Source organism: Macrotis lagotis, chromosome 1 (assembly GCF_037893015.1).
Source record: "Macrotis lagotis isolate mMagLag1 chromosome 1, bilby.v1.9.chrom.fasta, whole genome shotgun sequence".
Taxonomy (NCBI): Eukaryota; Metazoa; Chordata; class Mammalia; order Peramelemorphia; family Peramelidae; genus Macrotis; species Macrotis lagotis.
Window position 1 is genome coordinate 97786706 of NC_133658.1, and position 24484 is coordinate 97811189.

Consider the following 24484-nt stretch of genomic DNA (forward strand, 5'->3'; position numbering starts at 1 on the left):
CAACTATTTTGCCTTCCAAGTTGTTGATTATATATCTTAGTTCCTTGCCTTTTACTCATATTGCTTGTGTCTGGCCTATAGTGGTTGCTTGTGGGCAAGTGGGTGGTGTAGAGGTTAGAGTGCTAGGCCTGGAGTCAGGAAGACCTGGAATCAAATCTAGTCTGTACATCAACTAGTTGTTTGATGCTGAGCACTTAACTCTGCCTCAGTTTCCTCACCTGTAAAATGAACTGGTGAAGAAATGATCAACCATCTCAGTATCTTTGTCAGGAAAAGCCCAAGTGAGGTCAAGAAGAGTCAAACTCACAGAAATGACTGAATAGCAACAGTCAATGCTTATTGATTATTGATTGATTGACTCTCTGGGTTCAAGTCCTTTCTCTGACATTGCTGCTTATATGGATACGGGCAAAGCATTTACTCTCTCAGGCAACTCTTTAAGATTAAGTTGCAGTCCTAACTTGCATTGGTAGAGGGAGTTCTCTCTGAATTTATAAAAAATCACAATCCAGACCCTATAATTTACCAAAGCCATAGCAAGGAATTTGGCCCCATGTTTCTGTTATGGGACACCAGGAGCATGTCCTGGAGATTGAAGAACCCCTGCTATAGGTGTGGTTTTAACTCACACAGTAAATAGATCTGGGCACTCATCCTTGTTCCCCACGCCAGAGGCTGTTATTCTTGGTGCGTGTATAGCATATGCTTAATCGACCCTCTTTCTTTCTGTTGGGTGATTTTCAAACCCCACTGCCTGTGCATCTATTTATCCTGTGCATATTTGACTGTGTCACCTTGTCTACTTTAGAGAGCAAGATCTAAGTGTATGGCATGATCCTGATGCAACAACCTTTCTTCCCTGACCCCCTTTTGACTTCATTCCTGCCTCCCCTTTCACTTATGTTTTCCTTTCATTTCAAATTTCCTTTTCTTTCCTCAAAATTAATCTAAATCTTTCTTATCCTTCAAGATCTATATTGTATCACACCCCCCTCCATGAACTTGTCTTGACTAATCCATCCCCTATTAATTTCCTACTCTTGTATATTCTCATAATATTTATACCTATATAATAAAACAGTTAGCTATATTATTCATTGTCTTGTCATCTGCATTGGCATGGTCTCTTTAGCTAGGTTATAAATTCTTTTGGAAAGTGGGGGTTAAGCTGGGATCCTAGAAAGTCTTCATTTCTTGTGTATTTCTTAGCACCTAACATAGGAACGACATGAAGTAAGAAAAGACTCAATAAATGCTGACTAGAATGATGGATTCAGTACATAATGTTCAATTCCACTCAAATTATTGCATATCTTTTGTATTTATTCTATATACACATATATACACATGTATACATGCAAATATGTACATATTTATAGGTATGTATGTATGCATAGTTATACATATTTAGTTGAATATACACAACTAAATTTATATGTATGTGTATATACATACATACATACATACATACATACATATTCAGATGTTTTTCAGTCATGTCTGACTTTTTAGGACCCCATCTGGGGCAAAGATTTTGAAGGGTTTGTCATTTCCTTCTCCAGTTCATTTTTACAGATGAGGAAACTGAGGCAAAGAAGGTTAAGTGACTTGCCCAAGATCACACAGTTGGTATCTGAGGCTGAATTTGAACTCAGATCTTCCTGATTCTAGGCTCAGCACTCTATCCACTGCTCAACCTAGCTGCAACCTTCCCAGACTTAGTCATCAACAGCAGAGAAGTAGGTTTTCCCCAGAAGACTGGGAAGCAGGTTAAGTGTGGGAGCTTTTGTTTACTATAAATTCCCCCCCCCCCCATCCCCATCCCCCTACACAACCTGCTCACTACATGGGCAATGATGGTTATTTATGGTTAGATTCACAGCAGCAGGGCTTAATAACTTCTTCCCAACAATGGCACTCCATGAGTTAAGCAGATTCTTGGCGAGGGCATGGAGGTATTATATATTAGATGACTTGAAGTTATCTCATCAGAGCTGTTCAGCTTTCAAAGCAACAGTGAAAGGAAATGTGGAGATCAAAGAAATTAATTTTTAAAAAATCCCCTTTCAGAGTTTATCTGTCATCAGTGAAATGCTATGGAAATCCTTTTTTGACTGCCTTAAATAACCAACCACACAACATAGGGCTTAAGTCAACATGACCAAAGGCTCAGAATATACAGGACTGCATTTTTGTGTGCAGGATAATATATTACTTCTGAGTTACTCATTTTCCCCAGATTAACACTTTTTTAAAAAAAATGAGCTTTATGAGAGGAATTAGAACATAAAAAGGAATCTGGTTCATGAAGATGTCAATCTCCTATTCTTAGCATCCCTAGCGGCATGTTCTCCTTTAGGCATCCCTTCCCAGGAATCAGAGGGCAGAGGTGGGGTGGTAAAAGAGATTATGAGAGCCAAGGTCCCACTAAGTAACTAGTATCACACAAACTTGATGCATATCTTCCTATTTGATCCTCACAGTGACCCTATGAAGTAGGTTGTATGAGGGTTAGCTACTTCATTTTGGTGAGGGAAAGGCATCTGGATGGAACCTAGATGGCTACAAGAAGACTCATCTTTGTGAGGCCAAGCCACTTACTAGCCATGACCCTGGACAAATCTCTTAACCCTGTTCAGTTTCCTCATCTCTAAAATGAGCTGGAAAAGGAAATGGCAAACTACTCCCATATCTTTGCCCAAATAGTATCCTGAGGAGATAGACAAAACTGGAAAATGACTGAACAAGAAAAAGAGAGGGGAAACATTAAGTGACTTGGGGTTATCTAGTCTAACATTTTTATTTGACAGAAGGAAACCGAAGCCTCAAGAGTTAAGATGACCTTGCTCAAAGGCACATAGCTAATAACTAGAACTGGATTTGAAACTAGAGGATCTGGGTTCCAATTCTACCTTTGCCACTTAGAAGCTACATGAGCTTCAGTGAGTCAAGCAAACTTTCAAGGTTTAGGCTTCTCATCTGTAAATTGAGGGTATTGGATCACCAGAGTCTACAGGGAACTTGGTGATACCACTTTGATCAAAAAAGAATGTCAACTCTTTGTTCACTTCTGTGATATTAAATAGGAGTCACAACTCAAGTCTCCTAATCCTAATGCTCTTTCTACTATATAGCTCAGGGACTTTCTTAAATTTAATTTACCAAGGGTGGGGATCCTCAAGCCCCTGGCTTTGATTGCATTTGGCCTTTGGAACAAGTACCAAGAATTGATCTCATTTGAGAATATAATAACAAAGACACAGTAGGACTTTAAAAGATTTTAGCAGCAAAAGTAGAAAGAATCATAATATCCAATTGCTATGCTTTTCCATGTTGAAGAAGTGAATTGGACTGAATTCTTTACAGAAGAATTCAGGTATATGTTACCTAGAGTGCTTTCAAAAACGTTTGTCCCATTGAATCTAGGTTATATAGTCAGAGATTTTGTAAGAAAACTGACTGCACTAGGGAAATTTGAAATCTACCTCAATCAATAGCTAACAGTTGTAGAGCACTTCACCTTTTACAAATTACTTTATCTACATTATCTCATTTAATCCTTACAACAGCCTAATAAGGTAGGTGTTCTTATTCAACCTCATTTTATAGATATTGAAGCCTCTTCATGCATTTGTAATTTATGCTTACCTTCTCGGTGCATTTGACTAGAGGCTATTATGGACCCAGCAGTCTGATTGTCCCTATGCCTTATTTTGACTAATTAAGGTCATCAAAGAGGAAACTGGAAGTTCACTGTAGATTCTGATAGAGGCTGACCCAACAGAAAAAGTAGGTCATCCAGGTTCCCATGCTTACCATAACCTAGCAACCCCCTAGAAACTTCCTTGATTTTCCAGAAAGAGAAAATGGGTGTAGTTTGGTAATTAAGTTTTCACAACCAGTGGAAATACAGAATTGGGAGAGTCATCATTCCCCAGTTCTATCTTCCATAGAATGTAAAGATCTTTTAATTAAAAAGTATATTTGGGGGGCAGCTAGGTGGTGCAGTGGATAGAGCACCGGCCCTGGAGTCAGGAGTACCTGAGTTCAAATTCAGCCTTAGACACTTAATAATTACCTAGCTGTGTGTGGCCTTGTGCAAGCCACTTAACCCCATTTGCCTTGCTAAAACCTTAAAAAAAAAAGTATATTTGGGGTTTTGAAGGGAAAAATGAGAACTAATGTACCTTTTCTCCTTTAGATGTTATAGACCCCTTTGGTGACAGTCTAAAAAAGTCAATGAACTCCTTCTCAAAATAATGTTTTAGAATTAATGCATAAAATCCCTACTATTACAGAGGAAGTCAAAGTTACAGAAAATAAAAATGAACTTATGGACCTGCAATCTATCCACTGATCACATGAAGATTCCCTACTCTAAAGCATATTTCTTTTGACCCCTCTCCTTCTTTGCCAGCTCATTGTTTTTAAAGCAGTATTGTGTAGAAGCAAGACCCTGGATTGGAGTCATAAACCCTGTACTCTTATTCTCTCACTGACTCTCTATATCAGCATGGACAAGACTCTGACTCAGTTTTCTTGTTTATAAAAGAAGGCAATTGGGCTAGATGACCTCTAAGGAACCTTATAGCTCCAGATCTCATACTATGCTCCAATTTCCAGGGAAGGAGTTAGGAATTAATTTTGATTGTTTTCTACAGAAATGAGTAAAAAAGAGAATTGCTAGATTCTTGTGCTTTCAAAACTCAGATGAGAGTTTTTTAGAAAAATCTGGCAATATTTACTCCTTTTTTTTTCCAGCTTAAATGTGTGTGTATTTTTAAACAGCAATTCTGATAAATGAGTTAGTGTTTTTGCCTCTTGTGATTTTGGCAGAAATTGAGTTTGGTTGATTCCCACCTATTGCATTCCCCATTTTTCTCTCATTCTTCTCTGTTTCTACTCCTCTAAGTATGGCACTGAACTGGATATGTTATTTTCTGTTATACTTATTGAATGGGATTTTATGGTTTTTATCCTTAATTTTAAAAGCTAACATTTTATAATTCTTTCTTTGTCTTCAAAAAAAAAACCCCAAATCATCTAAATTAAATTGCTTTTTTACTTTTATAGTTTCTAATTGTTTGTTTTATGTTGGCTTGATGGTCTCACTGGATTATTCATAGACTGTGCATCTATTTTTACTGGAATTATTTGATTAACTTGTTAAATTTATTCTTGATGCACCTTTTTGAATCCCAGTATTGAGCTAGGAGTTGTAAGGCACAGGTGTTACACACATAATCCATTGTGGCCTACAACAGTCCTGCCTGGGGAATCAAATTAAAATGTAACTAGATAACATTAAAAAAATAAATAAAAATAGTATAGAATATAGGTCATGTTAATATGTAGTTTTGGGGGGGTTTTTTTGTTTTTTTTTAGTTTTTTCAAGGCAATGGGGTTAAGTGGCTTGTCCAAGGCCACATGGCTAGGTATTTATTAAGCTTCTGAGGTTGGATTTGAACTCAGGTACTCCTGACTCCAAGGCCAGTGCTCTATCCATTGCGCCACCTAGCCGCCCCTAATATGTGGTTTTCTACACAACCTGCAGGGATTGTTACATATGATTTAGTGACCCATCTCTGTAGTTTGACATTTCTGGTGTTGAGGGATTTAAGAGATTTCAGAGACGTGTTTCTTACAAGCTATGAGCTCACAATTTGCTAAAAGATTGGACTTAGGTATAATGATAAATATTGGATAATGGAAAATAGAATAGAGTCACAATGAAGAAGATGGTTATGAAGCACTTTGTTGGTAAAGTACTTTAACCTAGACCATCTCCTTTGAGCCTCACAAATACATACAAGGTAGGTGCTGCTATCTCCTTTTTAATTCTTTAGGAAAGTGAGTCTGAAAAGACATTAAGGGGAGGTACTACAGTTATTATTATTATTCCCATTTTACAGATGAAGAAATTGATTCCATAAGAGACTGAGTAACAACCATACAGCTAAAAAGTTTTGGAGACAGGATTTGAACCCAGATCTTTCATGACTCCAAAGCCTCTTTCCATTATTTTACTCATTTGGAAGGGTCCATAGATGGTGTCATTTAGTGACATTTCCCTCTAGAAGTAGCATGTGTATTCCTGATAAACTAATCATCTAGGCTTAAGTCTGTCCTGTGGATATAAATACTACAAGAAATTCATGGAAACTCAGTGTTTTTCTTTGTTCTTCCTTTTATCTTTTTCCTTCTTCCTCTTCTTTCTTCCTCCTCCTTCTTTCTACCCTTAACCCCCTCAGCATTGACTTTAGTAACTTAGATGAGTTAATCTTGGTATCATTTTTTTTTCACATAATAGAAATGAAATTCTCTCTTAGGTTGGTGTCAGCAGATGGGTGTTTTGTTCACTTTTTACAACTGCAGAAATCAGAGATCATTTTGTACTACTTCTGGAAAGAAAGAAGAGTGAGAAAAGGCACTGCAGAAGTATCAGCATGACTTCAAAACAAAAATAGTCAAGAAGTGAAAAAAATGAAGTCAATTTGTTTTGAATACCTAACCACCACCACCAGAGCCCCATTCAGTTTCATTGTATCATATATATTTATACACTCACACCTACACCTACACATACGCACACACATATACCTACACTCTCTCGCTTTCACAGACACACACAACTTCTATTTGAGAGCCTAAAATCACCTAGAATCTCAAGGTTGGTAGGGCCTTCAGAGACATCTTTGTCTAACTCTTACCTAAAGAAGAATTCCTTGAGTATTCTGCACCCGGGGTACTCCACTGAATCCTTATTTGAGGACCTCCCCTGAAAAGCACTGATACTTTTGGTAGTGGTGAGCACCATTACTTCCTAAGGCATCATCCCCTTCCATTCTCGAATTATGCTAGTTGTTCTTTCCATTGAACTTAAATCTTGGATTCTATTCCAACTTCATCTATTATGAGTCCAAGCAGAATAAATAGAATTTTTTCATGTGAGAATTCTTTCAACTACCTGAAGATTTCCAAAGTCTTTTCTTCTCCATGCTAAATATCCCTAGCTCCTTCAACCATCCTTATTTGGCAATTGCTTCAAATTGACAGCTTTGTTGTCCTGTTTTGGATGTCCACAATCTATTTTTTCCTGAGTCCTTATTATATGATGAAACTCTCAGTGGTCATATTTTTTGTTCTGCAAAGGGTAGGACACAATGAGACTGTTATTTGTCTCTTTGTTCTACCTTAACTAATAAACCATCAGATTTTAGTCATCATTCTTACTTCTGTGTCACTAGTCACTGACCCTGAGCTTTCAGTCCCCTAAAAAACACTAATTTCATTTATGTCTATTATGACTAGTTATTCTGCCTTTATCCTCATTGATGCAGTTAAGTTTTCAAATTCATGGGGAACTTCATATTTATCTTTTGTTCCTTGGCATAGGAAATTAAATGGTAAGAACCTAGATAAGAGGAATTATTGTCAGGATAACTCTACCATGTGAATATAGGTATCTGGTGAGCTGGAAGCCAAGTAAATTCAATCAATAAGACTATTGACCTTAGGCTGAGCCTAGACTTGAGGAAATTAGTGGATAGAATGTTGGGTTTGGAATCAGAAAGTTGTTTAATCATTTAAATTATGGCTCATTCTTCATAACCCCATCAGGGCTTTTCTTGTCAAAGATACTGGAATGGTTTGCCATTTCCTGTTCTAGCTCATTTTACAGAGGAGGAAACTAAGGTAAACCAGGTTGAGTGCTTGCCCCAAGGTCATACAACTATTAAGTGTCTGAGGTTATATTTGAATGGAAGTTTTTCTGACTATAGGCACAGGGTTCTATTCACTGCCACCAACTCAGAAAGACCTGAGTTCAAATTTGACCTCAGACACTTAGCTGTGTGACCCTAAGCAGATCACAAAAGGTCTGTCTACTTGATTTTCTCATCTGTAAAAATGGAGAAATGGTTTGTAAACATTTAAAGCCCTATATAAAATGCTAGTTGTTATTATAATTAAGAAAGAGAAGGCATTTCCTCCCCTCAAAGTGTTCACAGTCTAGAGACTGCCATTTGAAACAATTAGAGATGTCCTATAATTAAAACTAAATAATTCACTAAAAACCAGTCCTCCTGGTTGCTTCGTTGGACTTTTCTATTCTATGAAGAAATTCATCTTCCTACAAGTGCAAATCAACTCTGAGACTCCTAATATCCTCAGTCCCTCCTGTCTCTTGGGTACCTGGCTCTCTCAGACTGGAGAAGGTACAAGATGCACATCAGAGATTTTCTCAGATCCTCCATTTAAAGAGGAGTCTCAGGGAATCACCACATCATTTCCCACCTAACTGTGGTACTTCATTGTGTTTCCAGTCTGGCCCATCCATAGGCTTCAGGGTCTCCCTCTTCCCTTCCCTTTCAAAGCTTCTTCTTCTTAAGTGTTACCTTCTCCCCTCCTCCATTAGATTGTAAGCTCCTTGAAGGAAGGGACTCTTTTTTGTCTTTCTTTGTACCCACAGTGCTTAGCATATGGTGCCTGTTACTGAATAAATATTTGCTGACTATGGACTAAGTCAGAAAAGGAAAGGATATCTGTAGGGAACCAATCTCTGATTTAGAACCTTGAATGAGAGTTCAAGTAGTTCCCATCTGATACTATTTTTATAATTATTATTATTATTATTGGAAGTCCCATCTTTTAACCCCATTTTTTCAATAACATGAAGATATATGTAACAGGATCCCAAAGAGTAACCACAATTTAATTTTTTCTTTTTTAAATTACCTCTTCCCAGCCAGCTGTACTGAAGATAAAACTTGAATGACTTCAGAATTTTGCCTTGGTCCTAGAGGGCAGTGTTTTTTCTCGGCTGTTGTTCAATCCACAGAGCATGAATTTTATACAATATATTTTAAGGGAACACCTAGGGGACCAAATTGGGCACAACACTCTGAAATAGAATTTTTTTATATCTTATCTCCCAGCCCAAGGTCCAGAGAGATCACCTAAGATTTTAGAATTGGAAGGATTCCTAGAGACTATTTTGTCTAAATCATACCTGAATAAAAATGCTACAAAAAATTGTAGAATACTGTCTTCAGCAAGTGGTCATCTAGCTTCTACTTAAATACCTTCTATGTTGGGGAATCCATTGTCTTCCCCAAACTACCCATTCTACTCCTGGGCAGTTCTAATTATTAGTTCCTGGATGATCAACTCTAAAGCTACTTTTTTGTGATACCTTCTTCTCAATTGATTATCTCTAGTCTGTATCTTATTTCTCTATCGTTATGTAATGTTATCTTCCTATTAGACTGTGAGTTCCTTGAGAGTAGGAACTGTCTTTTATTTTGGCTTTACATGCCTTATGTTTAGTATAGTGAACTGGCACATAATAGATAATGAATGATGTTTGTTGTTTGATTTGACTTACCTCTAGTATTCCTAGTCTCCTCTGGGGCTAAAAAGATCAAATTTAATCTCTTTCCCATGTAATAATGGCTCTTCAAATCCATGAACGCAACCATCATGTCTCCCTTCAGTTTTCTTGAAGGTAAACATTCTAGTTATTTTCACCTGACAAGTTTAAAGGGCATCAACCTGATGTTCTTTATTCTAGTGGACATTCCAGCTTATCAATGTCTAATATGGGTACATAGATGTGAGTACAATGCCTCAGATGGAATCTGTTTAAGGCAGAGTACAAAGAGACCATCATCCTATTTCTGGAAGCTTATCAATGTCTAATTCCAGCTTATCAGTGTGATCATTATGATACATCCATGTGAGTGCAATACCTTGGATGGGATCTGATTAAGGCAGAGTACAAAGGGACCATCATCCTATTTCTGGAAGCTGTGTCTCCCAATGCAGCTTGAAATGCCATAAAGGGTATCACTGTGACTGGAGGGAACTTTGAGTTCTGGAAAGAAGATCCCTTTTAAAACTGAACATCTGGTCTAGTTAACCAAGTGAGGGAAATGAAGGTGACATCAGGGAGGCCTCCAGAAAAAAAAAAGCTGTATTGTTCAATTGGCAACACATCCAATCTAAACTTTTGACCCTAGTTAAAAAAAATGCTTCCTACTTAGTATCCAAAGAAGTTCTTAATAGCAGTCGTAACTGCATTATTTTTAAAGTTTTCCCTCTTAGGAAAGTTGAGTGTCTGGGGGTTATCTGTTAGTTTGGAGTACACAATGAGACGTTTATTTTTGTTAAGATATTGTTGAACCCAGGCAAAGGAAATTGCCTTTCACTTTTGATGAAATTGAAACTTATCTTTTTACAAAATGTGGGGATCAATTTGCCGATTGGCAGTAACTGAGTCACTGGCAATAAATAATTCTTTTGATTGAGTGTTAAAATACTTTGAAAAATATATATATATATTTTAAAGTGCTTTTGTTGTTCAGTTGTTTTTAACTTTGTTTGATTCTTCATGACCCCATTTGGGGTTTTCTTCACAAATAATGGGAATTCCCATTTCCTTCTCTAGTTTATTTTACAGAAAAGGTAACTGAGACAAACAGGGTTAAGTGACCAACCCAAGATCAGATCATATTTGAACTCAGGAAGATGAGAATTTCTGACTCCAAGGTCTGATACTTTATCCATTGTGCCACCAACAGTTCCCAAATACCTTTGTACTTAGATTCTAATGTGAAGATTTTCCCAGTGCTCCTTAATCGTAGTGCCTTTTCTCTAAAATTACCCCCAACTTCCCTGGACTAATTTGTTGAAGTAAAGTAAGTAGTCATAGTTGTTATGTGGCGAAGATGGAATTTCACATTACTGTGAATAGACTATGTACAATCTCATCCAGTGAGTAAGCATATGCCAGCCATTGTCTGACTGACAGAAATCACCTCTGGTCATCTTTGGCACAGGTCAGTGGCTTCCTACAAGGAAAAGCAGACCTCTGCCTTTGACAGAAATCTGTTTGAGTAAGTTTCTTAAATGCTGCTCAGTATGCAATTGGCCATATGGATACCATGATTCCTGAGGTACCATTTTGTTGCTTTGCAATCAATGTCCATGAATTTAAATTGACATATAGAATGATAGGATCAAAGTATGTTAAGAGTTGGGAGGGAGGGACCTTGGAGATAATCTACATTTATAGATGAAGAAACTGAGGCCCAGGGAGGGGGAATCACTAGCTAAGGTTCACTTTGAAGACCAGTCTCAGGACCAAAATGAAAACTTAGACTCCTTTGACTCCTTAGATCTCTTTCCAAATAGCACTGTGAACCTTGAGTTGGGCAGCTAGTTCAAATTTGGCTTCAGACACTTCCCAATTGTCACTAAATCCTTTGTGCCTCAGTTTTTTCCATCTGTAAAATTAGGTGGAGAAGGAAATGGCAAACAACTCCAGTATCTTGCCAAGAAAATCTCCCAAGAAGGAATCACAAAGAGTTAGACATGACTGAATAACAATGACTAAAAAATACCAAGCATTGAGGATCCAAAAGAAAATTATTTCTGCCCCCAAAGAGCTTACATTCTAGGATACGGTATGGTCTTGTTAAATTACGATGACTCTTTCTTTACTTTTTCCTCTCAATACCTCTGCCCTGTTGGTCTATTTATCACATAAAGTTGTAGTATGTGGGCAGCTAGGTGGTGCAGTGGATAGAACACTGTCCCTGGAGTCAGTAGGACCTTAGTTCTAATCGGCCTCAGGCACTTAATAAATACTTAGCTGTTTGACCTTGGGCATTGCCTTGTTAAAAAAAATTCTAATATGTTAGGCTGTGTGCTAAGTTTTCAAGCATGTCTATCTTGTATCTTGGTTTCTCAGATAGATTTCAACTCTTCATGAATAAGGACTTGTTTTATACTTTTAGATGAGCTCAGCTCAGGATTAGGCACATTAAGCTACTAAGTGAAGAACTGTTTATTTCTTTTTTGGACCAAACTTGAGAACTGAGTGGTATAAAGAATTCAAGGTCTCTCTCCTAGTGCCTTATTGTCAACTGATAGTCACAAGGCATCTCCTAGGGGACCTGAGACATCAAGTCACATAAGCTCTATGTCAGAAACAGAATTTGAACTCAAATCTTCCTGGCTGTTACTCTAGCCACTCTCTATACTGTTATTTTTCTTCAGCAGTCAATAAAATTGTATAATTGGTCAAATGAATAATGTGGATGCCAAGGCAGTTGAGGGAAAGGAGGGAATTGAGCGACCAATATGGACTCCATCTTGTGACTCAGTTGTTTCTTCTTTCACTCACTAGGATGATAAAAGGAAAAGGAAATCTTTATAGGGTGGATGAAGATAGCAGGGCAGGGAAGGGGATAGAAGTCCTCTTAAACTGTAAATTGAAGATAATCGACATGTTGTAATCAGAACATCAAAGCAGAGTCATTCCCCTTCTAATCTTTTGTTGAGTACTTAAATGAACTGGGTTCACAAATGAAACTTTGTAGATATAAACAGCTAAAAGATGGTGAATAATTGTGTATCCAAACAAAACCAATTGGCAAGAACATCTGGTGCTACTCATAGGAAGCTCTTGCCTATCGATCACACCTTGAAAAATGAACTGGGCGTGCCCCAACTTCCCTTCAAAGGCAGGAAGGGTTTAGTGAACTGGGAAAATGGAACCCAATGGGAATTGTAACCCCGTGGTGTGTCCTTTTGGTTTGGGCAGATCATTATTAACAACAATGCATAATCTTTTTTCCTAATTTCATTATTCTACTTGCTATCATAAGACCCTAACTTTTTAGACATTTAAGGGAGATTAAAAGGGGTGGTGGGAGTATGGGGAAAAAAAGGTTTTTAAATCTCTGATTAGCTCAGAAAACATATTTGCTTACTTTACCAGGAAGTTTTTTTTTTCTGTGTGTGTGTGTGTGTGTGTGTGTGTGTGTGTGTTTTTCTCTATGAATGCCAAGAGGGGATTAGCTTATAGTTGGTATGTTTGCCAGGTTTCTTTTGATTTCAAGTTTATGTAATTAAGGAGTTCCCAGAATGATTTAAGATTCTCATGTGCCTCAAAGCATGCTCCCTTAGATGCTTTGGGTATGGAGGTCAAAAAATATCCATTTATTGGAAGAAAGAAAATGGGGGTAGATAGATCTCTTTTTAAGCTTTCTTGAGCATATTCTGATCTACCAGAATGAGGTAGGTAAGGTGAAAAGAAAGAGACTAAAGTAAAAAATTGGCTTAGGTTCAAATAAATAAAAAACATGAATGATTAAGAATAGAAACAGTATAATCAATTTCAAGCTAGGAGGGAACCTAGTCATCATTTAATCTATATTTTATATAGATTATGTTATATAGATTTCATATATTTATGAATCCAATTTATTTTATAGATGAGGAATTGAGACCCAGAGAGGTGAGATTAATTTACCTAAGAAGTAAGTAACTGAAACAGAAATTAAACCCAGCTCATCTAATTTCAAGACCTATCATTTCCCTCTGTTCTATGCTTGCTTTTGAATGGAGAAATGATTAATCAATCAGCAAGTATTTATTAAGTGTCTGAGGGTTGTCCACTTCAAGTATGTGAAGTCTTTCCCTGATAGAATGGGTAGATAAGAACAGTTTGTTCCAGTGGTCATGAAGATGACTGAAGAAGGTACAGTAGAATTCCTAGAGCTTATTCAGACATCAGAGATGACAAAGTCATCCACTGTGTCCTGAGTCATCACTGGACTTAGATGACTTTGGAAGAAAAGTGAGGCTGACTACTTTGTGCAGTTCTTTCATCTAAATCAAATCCACGTGATGATGTCATTGGTCCTCTTCCAAATGAAGACCAAACAAAATTATTACATACTTGCTGTTAATTGTCTGACTGATTGCTTAGTCCTGTGCTTGGAGGAATACCAAATACAGGAATGTATTAAATATTGTGACTGCCCTTGAAGATCTTAAAATCTAACAAGGGAGAAAAAAATATTTTAACCCTGGTCCACCCCTCTAAAAAGGCAAGATATTTTGTAACTAATTACTAGTATATGTGCTTTTGATAGATGACTATAAGTCCAAATCATTAATCTAATCAATGAATTCAGTTTAATTAAAATTATAGGTGCCTGTTTTTCTACAATAAACTTCTAATCTCATTTATGGATATGGAAGTCTATAACTTTTACAAAACTCTCAAACTCTCTTTTGTCATTCCTTTCCAACTTCATCTACTCTACCCAACCATGTTTTCATTCTATGGCAATGCAATATGGAAGGAATCCCACCTTGACCCAGAGAAAGATTTTTCCCTATATTCCTCAATACTTTTCCCCCTGGAAGGGTGGACTTCAGATCCCCTGATTTGGTTATGCTTCCTCAATTTTGATTTGAAAAATCTGGGACCCCAACCTGTTGAACTTTCCTTCTCTCTCCCCCATCTGATTTGGACCTATATTCTGACATGGCTTGTTTAAAGTCATTTCTCTATCCATTCCAGATTTAGCTATGGTACTTCTCAGCCTTGATTTGCAACACAGGTAAGATTCCCAATTCCAATCTGATATCCTGGAATGTATGGCATTTCCACAGAATACAGAGCTGATAGCTATGAATGCACCATTTATATTTAATTCCTGTAGAATTGGTACTCCAAAATATATCCAGTAAGATAATCAGTTGGATGCTGAAGAGTGTAGTGTGGGTTCCAGAATGTGTCCAGGAAGCAGCAGCTGCTGTCTCTGACTTGAAAATTCATAAAAAAAAAACCCCAAACCATTGATGTATAAAATAAATGTGGCATTTTACAAGGGGATTTAGCAAGTCTGTGATCCCAGACTCTTACTGTATGTAGGACTCTGTTCTAGCTACTGAAGGAATATGGAAAATTCAATTCAAGAAGAGACAGTTATATTAAGTGCCTATCATGCCTTTGGATTTCTATTTAGAAGGGAACTCTAACCCAGTCACTTAACAAATTGAGAAATTGAGCCCCAAATCACAAAGCAGCAAGCAACAGGGCAAATATTTAAATCGATTCTTCTGATTCTAAAGTCAGCATTATTTCTACTATAGCTATATAGGGTGCTAGTGATACTAAGTTTAAGAATAATACAGTCCTTGTCCTCAAGGAGCTTCCAGTCTAGAAGAAGGGTAAAATTTGCAAATTAAGGATTATTGTACAAATTACTATATTACTTTTACAGAAAGAGATGAGAAATTAGGGAAAGGAGAGATCCTTTCAAACTTGAGGTGAGAAACAATTGATGAAGTTCCAAGAAGGCTTCATGGATTCAGGAGGTGAGAGGTTTATTGTAACTACTATATTATTATATTGAAAGGGATGAGAAATTAGGGAAGGGAGGGATCCTTTCAAGCTTGGGGTGAGAGAAAATTGATGAGGATCCAAGAAGGCTTCAAGGATTCAGGAGGTGAGAGCCTGGAAGGAAGAGAAGTGTTCCAACATGTAATTGAATCAGTTCTAGTCAGAAGGGACATTTTATGCAAACACATGAAAGCAGAAGAGAAAATAATTGAAGGATAGCTAGAATCTACCTTGGACTAAGGCAGAGAATTTATAAAGGGAATAGTAAAAAATAAGTCTACTGTTTGGAATCATGTTGTATAACTCAGTACAGAGTTTTATATATTTCCCTGAGGATCATGGAATGCTAATTAAGGATTTTAAAACCTTGCATAAGCCCTGCATAAAATTATGTGGCAGTATAATCAGACCTGTGTCTTAGGAAGATTACTTTGGCAGTGGTGTGAAGGATGGATAGAAGAGAAGTGAGAGACTGGAGGCAAGGAGCCCAGTGGCTATTAAAATAGTCCATGCATATAGAACTTTACCAGAGACTTTCCATTATATCTGAAGCCATTTTTTTCAGAAGTCTCCTTTGTCCTTCCTATGATATGGTTCATTTCTTCATAACAAGTACTTGCTCAGAATATAATAAAAATTTACTTGTATTTCTCAAGAGAGAAATCCCAATTTTAAAGAAAAGATAACTAAATAAGTTTTAACGGTAAATGATGAAAATTTGTTTGGAATTGTGTCAGTGTAGGACAAGTGGAGAGTGGACAAATTTCACCTTGTCACCAGACTGCAGAAAATTCTATCTAGTAAGGTCAAACCTTAACGGGGATAGTGGGAAAACCCAAGGCTCTAAATTCTCCTGGTTATATTTAGTTGAGGTAGCAGCACTCTTGCAATTGACAGGCTGGTGCTGACCTTTGACTATATACTCTTGGACCTAGTCTCTCTATGGGGCACAAACAGTGACTTTATCTTCTTTTTTTTTTAAGGTTTTTGCTAGGCAATGGGCTTAAGTGGCTTGCCCAAGGCCACACAGCTAGGTAATTATTAAGTGTCTGAGACTGGATTTGAACCCAGGTACTCCTGACTCCAGGGACAGTGTTCTATCCACTGCGCCACCTAGCCACCCCCAACTTCATCTTCTGATATCCTTCAGTCCCTATTTCCTTAGAGAAGCTTTGCTTCTCATCAGACCCCTTGATGACAAAGAACTACAAATATGCCATATCTCCCTGACTAGATTGTCACTCCATTAGGGTGGGAGTCAATTTTTATATGTTGCATTCTCAGCACTAAGCAGAAAGCTCTCAAGAGTAGGTATTCACTTAATGTTCACTGATCATAAGATTTTACAGAAGGAAACAAACCAACCCAGGATATACTCATATTTTTGAAAAGTCTGTATCTTAGAAACACTTGATTTAATCCCGTGCTGCTTTGGATCAGGGCCTAGAACAGACTCCAGTGAGGCTTCCATGAAGCTATTTACAGCAGTGGAAATTGGCTGGAATGCACCCGAACTCCATTCCTGACCTTTAAAAAAATACATTTTAAAACATAGTTCTCTAAGATCCTGCCCCATCTGCTACTCTCTGCCTGGCCAGAAGTAAATCTAGTCTGTTCTTGGAATAGTAAATTTAGAAGATTTTGCTGTAAATTGCAGTAATACCACTAGGAGAGGATGAGGGCATTACATACCTGGAGGACAAGTTAATGATCCTCACCTTCCCATGATCTACATCAGAGATGTCAAATATATGGCTTCTGGCTGCATGCAGGCCCATCATACCCTTGGTGAACCAGATGAAAAGGTAATTGAGAAATATTTAACAAAATAAATGAAAATCCAATAAAATGTAGATAATATGACATTTTAAAACTAAGTCAATATATGCCTCTTGCAGGAATCTTTATGTGTGGTTTTCTATTTGAATTTGACACCATTGGTCTACATGAATCATTTGGGTATTCAAGTTGGGATTTGTATTCATTCTTCTAAACCACAAGGCAATCCTTGGTGAATTGTGAGTTAGATGCACCCAGCTGCCTAGAAAAGATTGATCCACTAAAATTCCCATCTTCTCCCTTGTAATTTTGAATGACTACTTATCCTGACTCCTTCAGTACCTAGCTCAAACTCAACCATCTCCTTATCCACCACAGCACTCAACTAAATTTCCTTTTCTCTCCTCTCTTGTAGCATATACTATCTTTTCTATAAGGAAAAAGTAATACATTTTCCATCAGAAGTCTTGGGTTCTAACGTTAATTTGACCTCTTACTAGATGTATAACTTTGAGTAAATCATTGTATGACATCCACAAAATCAAGACTGGTCCATTGAAGAAGTATTTATTCTAGCCCTCGCTATGTGCAGGGTCCCATATTAGGCATTGTGGAGACACAAAGAAAAATAGGAAATAATCCCTTCCCTAATGGAGCTCAACTATTCATTCAATAAATATTTAGAGTCTAATAAGAAAGATAGGACACAACAACAACTCTAAAATAGACTGTGAAAGCTTTATAAAAGAACTACAAAAATTATGAGTTTAGAAGAGAAAGAAAACATTATTAGATAATATTAATAATACTTTGATAATATAAGTGAATGTCCTGTCTAATACAAATGCAAATCAGTTCATTGGCAAGCACTTATTAATTGGCAGTCACTTACTATCTGCTGGGATATCATGCTAGATATGAGAATATAAAGAGAAAAATAACATAGTTAAGTATTATTATCATCATCATTATTATTAAGGGGAATTTGGCTCAGTAGCTGTAAAAGAAATATATTTGAGATCCTTAAAAGGACGTACTCTGTGATATTGATAAACTATTATCATTTGTGCTATTCATTTTATCTTAAAATGTACATGTATGGATTACATTTAAAAGATATTAATGAAGTTTTATTGAACTAGGAATCCCTTTGCATTGTAAAAGATTTAGCTCCTCAATGAATTGATAGCAGTACATTATATATTTTTGGGGGAGTTAGAGAAAAATGATGGAGTTAGAGTCATAGGATCTTGGTGGCTTTGTGTAAGTCTCTTTACTCTCTCTGTCTCAGTTTACTCATGTGAAAGAAAACAAAGGAGATTAGCCCAGATAATTTCCAAGTTCTCTCCAGTTCTAAATCCTTAATCCTATAATTTAATATGTGATAGAAGAAGGATAGAAAGAGGAGGAAAATGAAGTCGTCAGTCAACAAATATTTATTAGGCTCTAAGTACCAGGCCCTGTGTCTTAACACATTAGGAATACAAATAAAAACCTAAAACAACCCTCAAGAATCTTATAATCTAATGGAAGATGATTAATCCATAAAAGGAAGTAGAAGGACTGAAGAGAAGGGTAGAAAAGGTGCCCTAGTGGAGGCATGGTGGGGACAAATTCAGACTGTTGAGCAAGAAGTCCAGAGAGTAATGAAAGACAAAAGTAGTGAAGACCAAGAAGACACAGACATAATTATGAAGAGAACTTCAAGAAATCAGTGTCTTAGAAGATAGGGAAAAGCTGGATCATCAAGAAATGGAAGTGGCCCTGTCAAATGCTACAAAAGCATCCAGGAGTTTGGGGAAGAAGAGGAAATGGGGATTTTATCATTAACCTTGAACAGAGATATTTCATTGAAATACTGAGTACAGAAGCCAATTTGCAATAGGATTGGTGGCTATGAAATCTTAGCTCTAGATTTGGAAGAGACCCCAGAGAGCATCTTAATCCAACATCTCATTTTACAGCCAAGCAAATGGCCACCCATCTAAGAAGGTTCAGTGATCTACCCAAGGTCCCAGAGGGAGTGAATATCAGAGGAGTGAAAGGACATCTAGGAGATGGAGAGAGTGAATACCAACTACTCTTTCAGGAAGTTCTGTAGTAAAAGAAAAGAAAGAAAGAAAATCACAGGGTCATAGTTGAGAGCTTGAAGGGACTTTAGAAGCAATGTGGTTCAGCTCTCTTATTTTACATCAGACTGAACTGAAGCCCAGAGAAGTAATTGACCTGTGTAAGTTGGAAGTTTGAGATTTAACTTAAAGGTGTTAAGGAGACAAAAGAAGGATTTAAGTTGATGTTTAATTATTTGTTAGGTTAGGGAGAATTAAACATGCTTATAGATAGAATGAAAGAAGCTAAGGAGAGAGGGAGAGATTGGTGATGGGAACAAGAAGAGGTAGAAAGTCTCCCATCTCTCACAACTTCCCCACTTTCCTCACCCCCTTTCCCACCCAACTCACCAAATATGAACTGCAAAATGAAGTTTTTCAGACTGGGAGACTTGAGTGAGGATTCACAACTTCCCTTAATGTTCCACATTAAGCCATAGTTTATCTCATGTCACCCATGTCATGTCCACCAGGGATAAAAATAGTCCCTAAAAGTGCCAAGACCAAAATGAAGTGAAATTCTGAGAGCAAGCACAAGGAGAGAGGGAGGAAGCTATCCTTACAGTCATCTCTATGTTCATACCCCGTATGTGCTGTGGTAGATTTCAAACTTTGAAAATTATAAGAATTCTGCTGTTGACATGTTTGATGTAGAGTAGGCTGAACTTTCATCTTCTACCTTTAGATAGAGCTGGGTCCATGAACAGATTTTAGAGTGAATGTGGACTTATATTAGGGGAAAAATTTCTTGTTTATTTTCATTAACCTCGAACTGAAATTTAGCATTTCAGCAAAATCTTTGTATTGAGAAGAGGGTCATAGGCTTCAGCAGACTACTGTAGGCATGTATGATACAAAAAAAGGTTAGAATCTCTGACACAGATAATGGCATGACTACCTTAGTTATCTAAACTTGAAAAAAATGGGTTTCTTGGAATAAAATGTGAAAAATTTAACATTTGTCTCAACACAGGCTGCACATTTCTCTCATCTGATTTGTGTAACCTGAATACAAATTCTTAAGCAATAGGCATACTTTGGTACTTGTTAAACTCTTTCAATTAGTCAGCCAACTGGTTTTTCTTATTTATCATGTACTTAGAAAGACAAAAACATGGTCCTAGCTTTTAGGAAACTTACAATCTAATAAGATGGGGGTGGGGGTGTAAATAGCTGTGAATAACTACAGATGAAATATATACATATATATATATGTATACATATATATATATATATATATATATATATATATATATGTACAAGATATAGCCAAGGTAGATATCAGATCAATTCAGAGGGAAGACACTAGAACATTAGGAAAAGACCTCTGCCAAACATGGGATTTGAGATGGGTGTTTTAGAAGATCTGAAAACATAGGTGAGAAGGGGAAAAAATTCCAGGAGTGGGGATTAACCAGTAAAAAGACATAGACTCTACTGATGGAATGTTATGAATGAGGAATTACAAGAAAGTGAGAATGGCCAGACCTTAGAGTACAGTTGAGGAGAACAAAAGTGTAAGAAGATTGGAAAGGTAGGAAAAAGTGATACATTTTATATGCTAAACAAATGATTTTATATTTGCTCCTGAAAGTAATAGGGAACCACTAGAGTTTATTGAGTGAGAGAGGGAGGGTGACATAGTCTGTCTTGACCTTTAGAAAAATCAATTTAGTAAATGAATGGAAAAAAGAAAGACTGGCTTGGGAAGAAATTTGAAACATTTCCTATGAGCTGTACTCCTTGGATTGGACTACATCATGAATATGCCCCAGAAAACCACATCATTAGGAAATTCTAGATCCTTCAGAGATTGCATCAGCTTTTATATTTAAACCTCATCAGAACACATAGAATCCTCTGCCCTCTGATTGGAGGCTTGGAGAAGGAGCAAAGAACTTTTTTCCAAGGCTTCTATTTAAAAAGGGCTTTAAATTAAATTAAAAAAGGGCTTCCAAGTCAGCAACTCTTCATTTCCTACCAATTTACTCTATCATTGTCTCCTAGAATCTTTCTTCCCCAATCTTTCTCTGCCTTCACTTACTCTCATTTTACAGCTTCCTCCTGTGAATTGTCTTCATTCATTAGACTATAAGCCACATGAGGTCAGGAATTGTCTTTTTTCTTATTTGTGTCTTCAGCAGGTAGCATGGTGCCTTGGTGAATGATAAATGATTATTGATTGACAGGAAACCAATCACATTATTGACGTAGTTCATGTGTGAGATGATGAGGATTTGTCTCAAAGCAGCAAAAAGGGGACAAATACAAGAGATGATATCACGGTAGAAATGGCAACAATAGGTTGGATTCATTTGGTTAATGGAAATGAAGAGTCAAGAAGCACACAAAGGGGGCAGCTAGGTAGTACAGTGGATAGAGCACCAGTTCTGGAGTCAGGAGGATCTGAGTTCAAATATGACCTCAGCCACTTAATAATTACTTGAGTGACCTTGGGCAAATCACTTAACCCCATTGTCTTGGAGAGGGCGGCAGAAGAAGCACACCGAGTAACCAGTCCAAGCCTGTGGGACTGAGAGGATGGTGGTGCCCTGTATAAAAATAATAGGAAAGTTGAGAAGAAGGGAGTGAATTAAGAGATAAAGACAATAATGTACTCTGTTTAGGACTTGTTGAGTTTGAGATGCGTACAGAATATCCATTTTGTTGGGATGATTATTAAATCCATGGAATGAGATCACTCTATCAAGCAAGATAATAGAAAAGAAGGAATATAAAAATCAGTAGGTGTTTTATTGGGGGTTTTTTTGTCCTTCATTTCAAAGAAGACCATGGCATCAAGGAGGTGATGCCATGACAAGTACATGAATTGGATTTGAGGGGATGCTGTGCTAAGTCACAGCCTCACTTTCTCCTCCAGGGCCATCTGGGTCCAGTGGCCAGATACAAATCAGGACAATGGAGATGACCCTGGAGGTGGGGCAGTCAGAGTTAAGTGACTTGCCCAAGGTCACACAGGTAATTAAGTGTCTGAAGCCAGAATCAAACTTGCATCCTCCTGAATCCAAGGTCAGTGCTCTATCTGCTGCTCCCTAGCAGAAATTGGTCTGTATACATACTAGAGTGGTTTTTAAGCCCCTATTCATGGTGTAATACTGTAAGGGAGGCATATTTCTCCCACTCACACACTCAGAAGGATCAACCTACATCCCTGTCCTATCTCATTGCAAGACCCATCAATTGCTTCTCACTCCCATGTATTTCCGGTACTGGGGAAGTTCTCTTGGAGATACATGATGGGAGAGATTCTGAGGGGATCTTCCAAAAAGACTTTACTTTATCCCTTGGCCTCTACTTTCTACTAGTACACAGAATTAGTCTCCAGAGATAGCTCTGGGGAACTCGGTTTTACAGCAAACAAAAGTAGATGGATTCAGATGGATCCCTGAGAATAATGGCTATTGTAAATTTTGAGTTTCTAGGAGTATTGAGAAAAGAAGTGGGACAAGAAGGGATAAAGGAAAATAATCTGTCATTTTGATTACTGAACAACTTTGAAACGTCTTTTCAAGTTTGGGAATTTCTTTCAAAATAATGTAGTAATTTAAAAAAATAAATATATACAAACATTTACCATACATGCAATTTTTTCCTTTTCAGGATCTCATTTTAGGGATGTGGTCCAAGTAATACTCAAAAGTGCTCTTAAAATTATAATTTTTAAGGTACATGCACATATTTCCTTTATTCCCTTTAGAAACAACACAAAAGGGGAAGTTAGGTGGCATAGTGGATAAAGCACCGGCCCTGGAGTCAGGAGTACCTGGGTTCAAATCCAGTCTCAGACACTTAATAGTTACCTAGCTGTGTGGCCTTGGGCAAGCCACTTAACCCTATTAGCCTTGCAAAAACCTAAACACACACACACACACACACACACAAAAAAGTAAGTATGGCAGGAATTGCTCTATCCCCTGTTTTATAGATGATGACAATGAAGCCTATGTGGAACCCTTTTTTCAGTGCAGAATCATTTAGGTTAATGACAGATTCAGTGCTAAAACTGGTATCTCCTGACTTACTCTCCAACACTCCTTCTAGTATCTACATCTGAGCTAGTCCCAACTCTTATGTCATGCTCATTGACCTCATGCTTCCTGTTCTTCCTTTTCTTTGCCCTTTTCTCATTTGTGTTTCCTGGGGGTTATCCTTTCTTCCCTATACCCAAGCCCCAAGGTCTAAGTTTGTTCTTTCTGATTCTTTATGCAGGTGTTTGAGGAACAGTGAGTGAACAGGCAAAACAAACTCTTTTGATCACCTACCTGAAAGGAAATTAGCTAAATGTCTTATCTTGATTAATTTCAGGATCGCCTCTTTTTTGTCATGGAATATGTAAATGGAGGAGACCTGATGTTTCAAATTCAACGTTCCCGAAAATTTGATGAACCTCGATCCCGATTCTATGCTGCAGAGGTCACATCGGCACTCATGTTCCTTCACCAACATGGCGTCATCTACAGGTTGGCTTCTTCTTCTTTTCAAAAATAAAAACATAATTAAATCTCTAGACATTTGGACTGATTTTGGCTCCTTTCCCACTGGTCTCTTAGCAACTAGCTTTAGATTAGTTGTTTGTTCCAATTTGCTTACATAGAAGGGGGGTTTTTTTTTTGGCTGTTTATCATTGTGAATGTTAACATTTGAATGGTCTCTGGAGCCTGGGCCAAATGTTTGTGCCAGTTTTGTATTAAAGTACAAGCAAGGCATTTTAAAGAACTTGGCACAAAGTGACCTTGGGGTGACCTTCCCCTTCCCCTCGCAGACCAACCGTAATCTCTTCACTTTTCCCTCCAGTGCCATGGATTTCTTCTGCTTCCCAACCTTTTGCCACTTCCTGAGTTTGTTTGTCTTAGCTGTCTCCAACAGATAGGATCGGGAAAGGAGGAGTCATAAGGGGGGGGGGGGAGTTCTCAATTTGTGATGTAGGGGGAAGGGGGGAGTTGAAGACTCCCAACAGGAAGTAACTCTTTGAAGACCATTTAGCTTTGCTTGTTGCCCCCCTAAATTTCCCTTCCAAGAAGACAACACACACACACACACACACACACACACACACACACACACACTCCCTTTCCAGTAAGGAAGAAGGCGCATTTACGTAGGCTACTCTATGAGGTCAGGAATTCTGGGAGGAATGACTACTTATTATTAGAAACAAGGACATTAAAGGTCCTCGAGGGATTTTTTTTCAGCCACTGTCAACTACTGCATTTAGTTAGCTGCTCTTTCCTACTTTTTCCTCCTTTTTTTAAATTCAATTCAAGGGATTTATTGCTATTGGCCATAAACCCCTCAGAAAGAGGAGCTGCAGCCTTGATTGAGTCCACGTAGGTTCCATCTGGTTTGACTCAAATTCCAGGCCTCAATCAATCAA

General features: G+C 37.6%; 1 protein-coding gene across 2 annotated transcripts in view; it reads left to right on the plus strand.

The window, feature by feature from the left end:
- The window catches only part of PRKCE (protein kinase C epsilon), a 653543-nt gene that overhangs the window by 509362 nt on the left and 119697 nt on the right, over window positions 1–24484 (plus strand). For both annotated transcript variants that reach the window (XM_074205195.1, XM_074205202.1), the window contains one exon: window positions 23416–23570. In XM_074205195.1, coding sequence (XP_074061296.1) covers window positions 23416–23570 — 155 coding nt within the window. The remainder of the gene's footprint in view (window positions 1–23415; window positions 23571–24484) is intronic.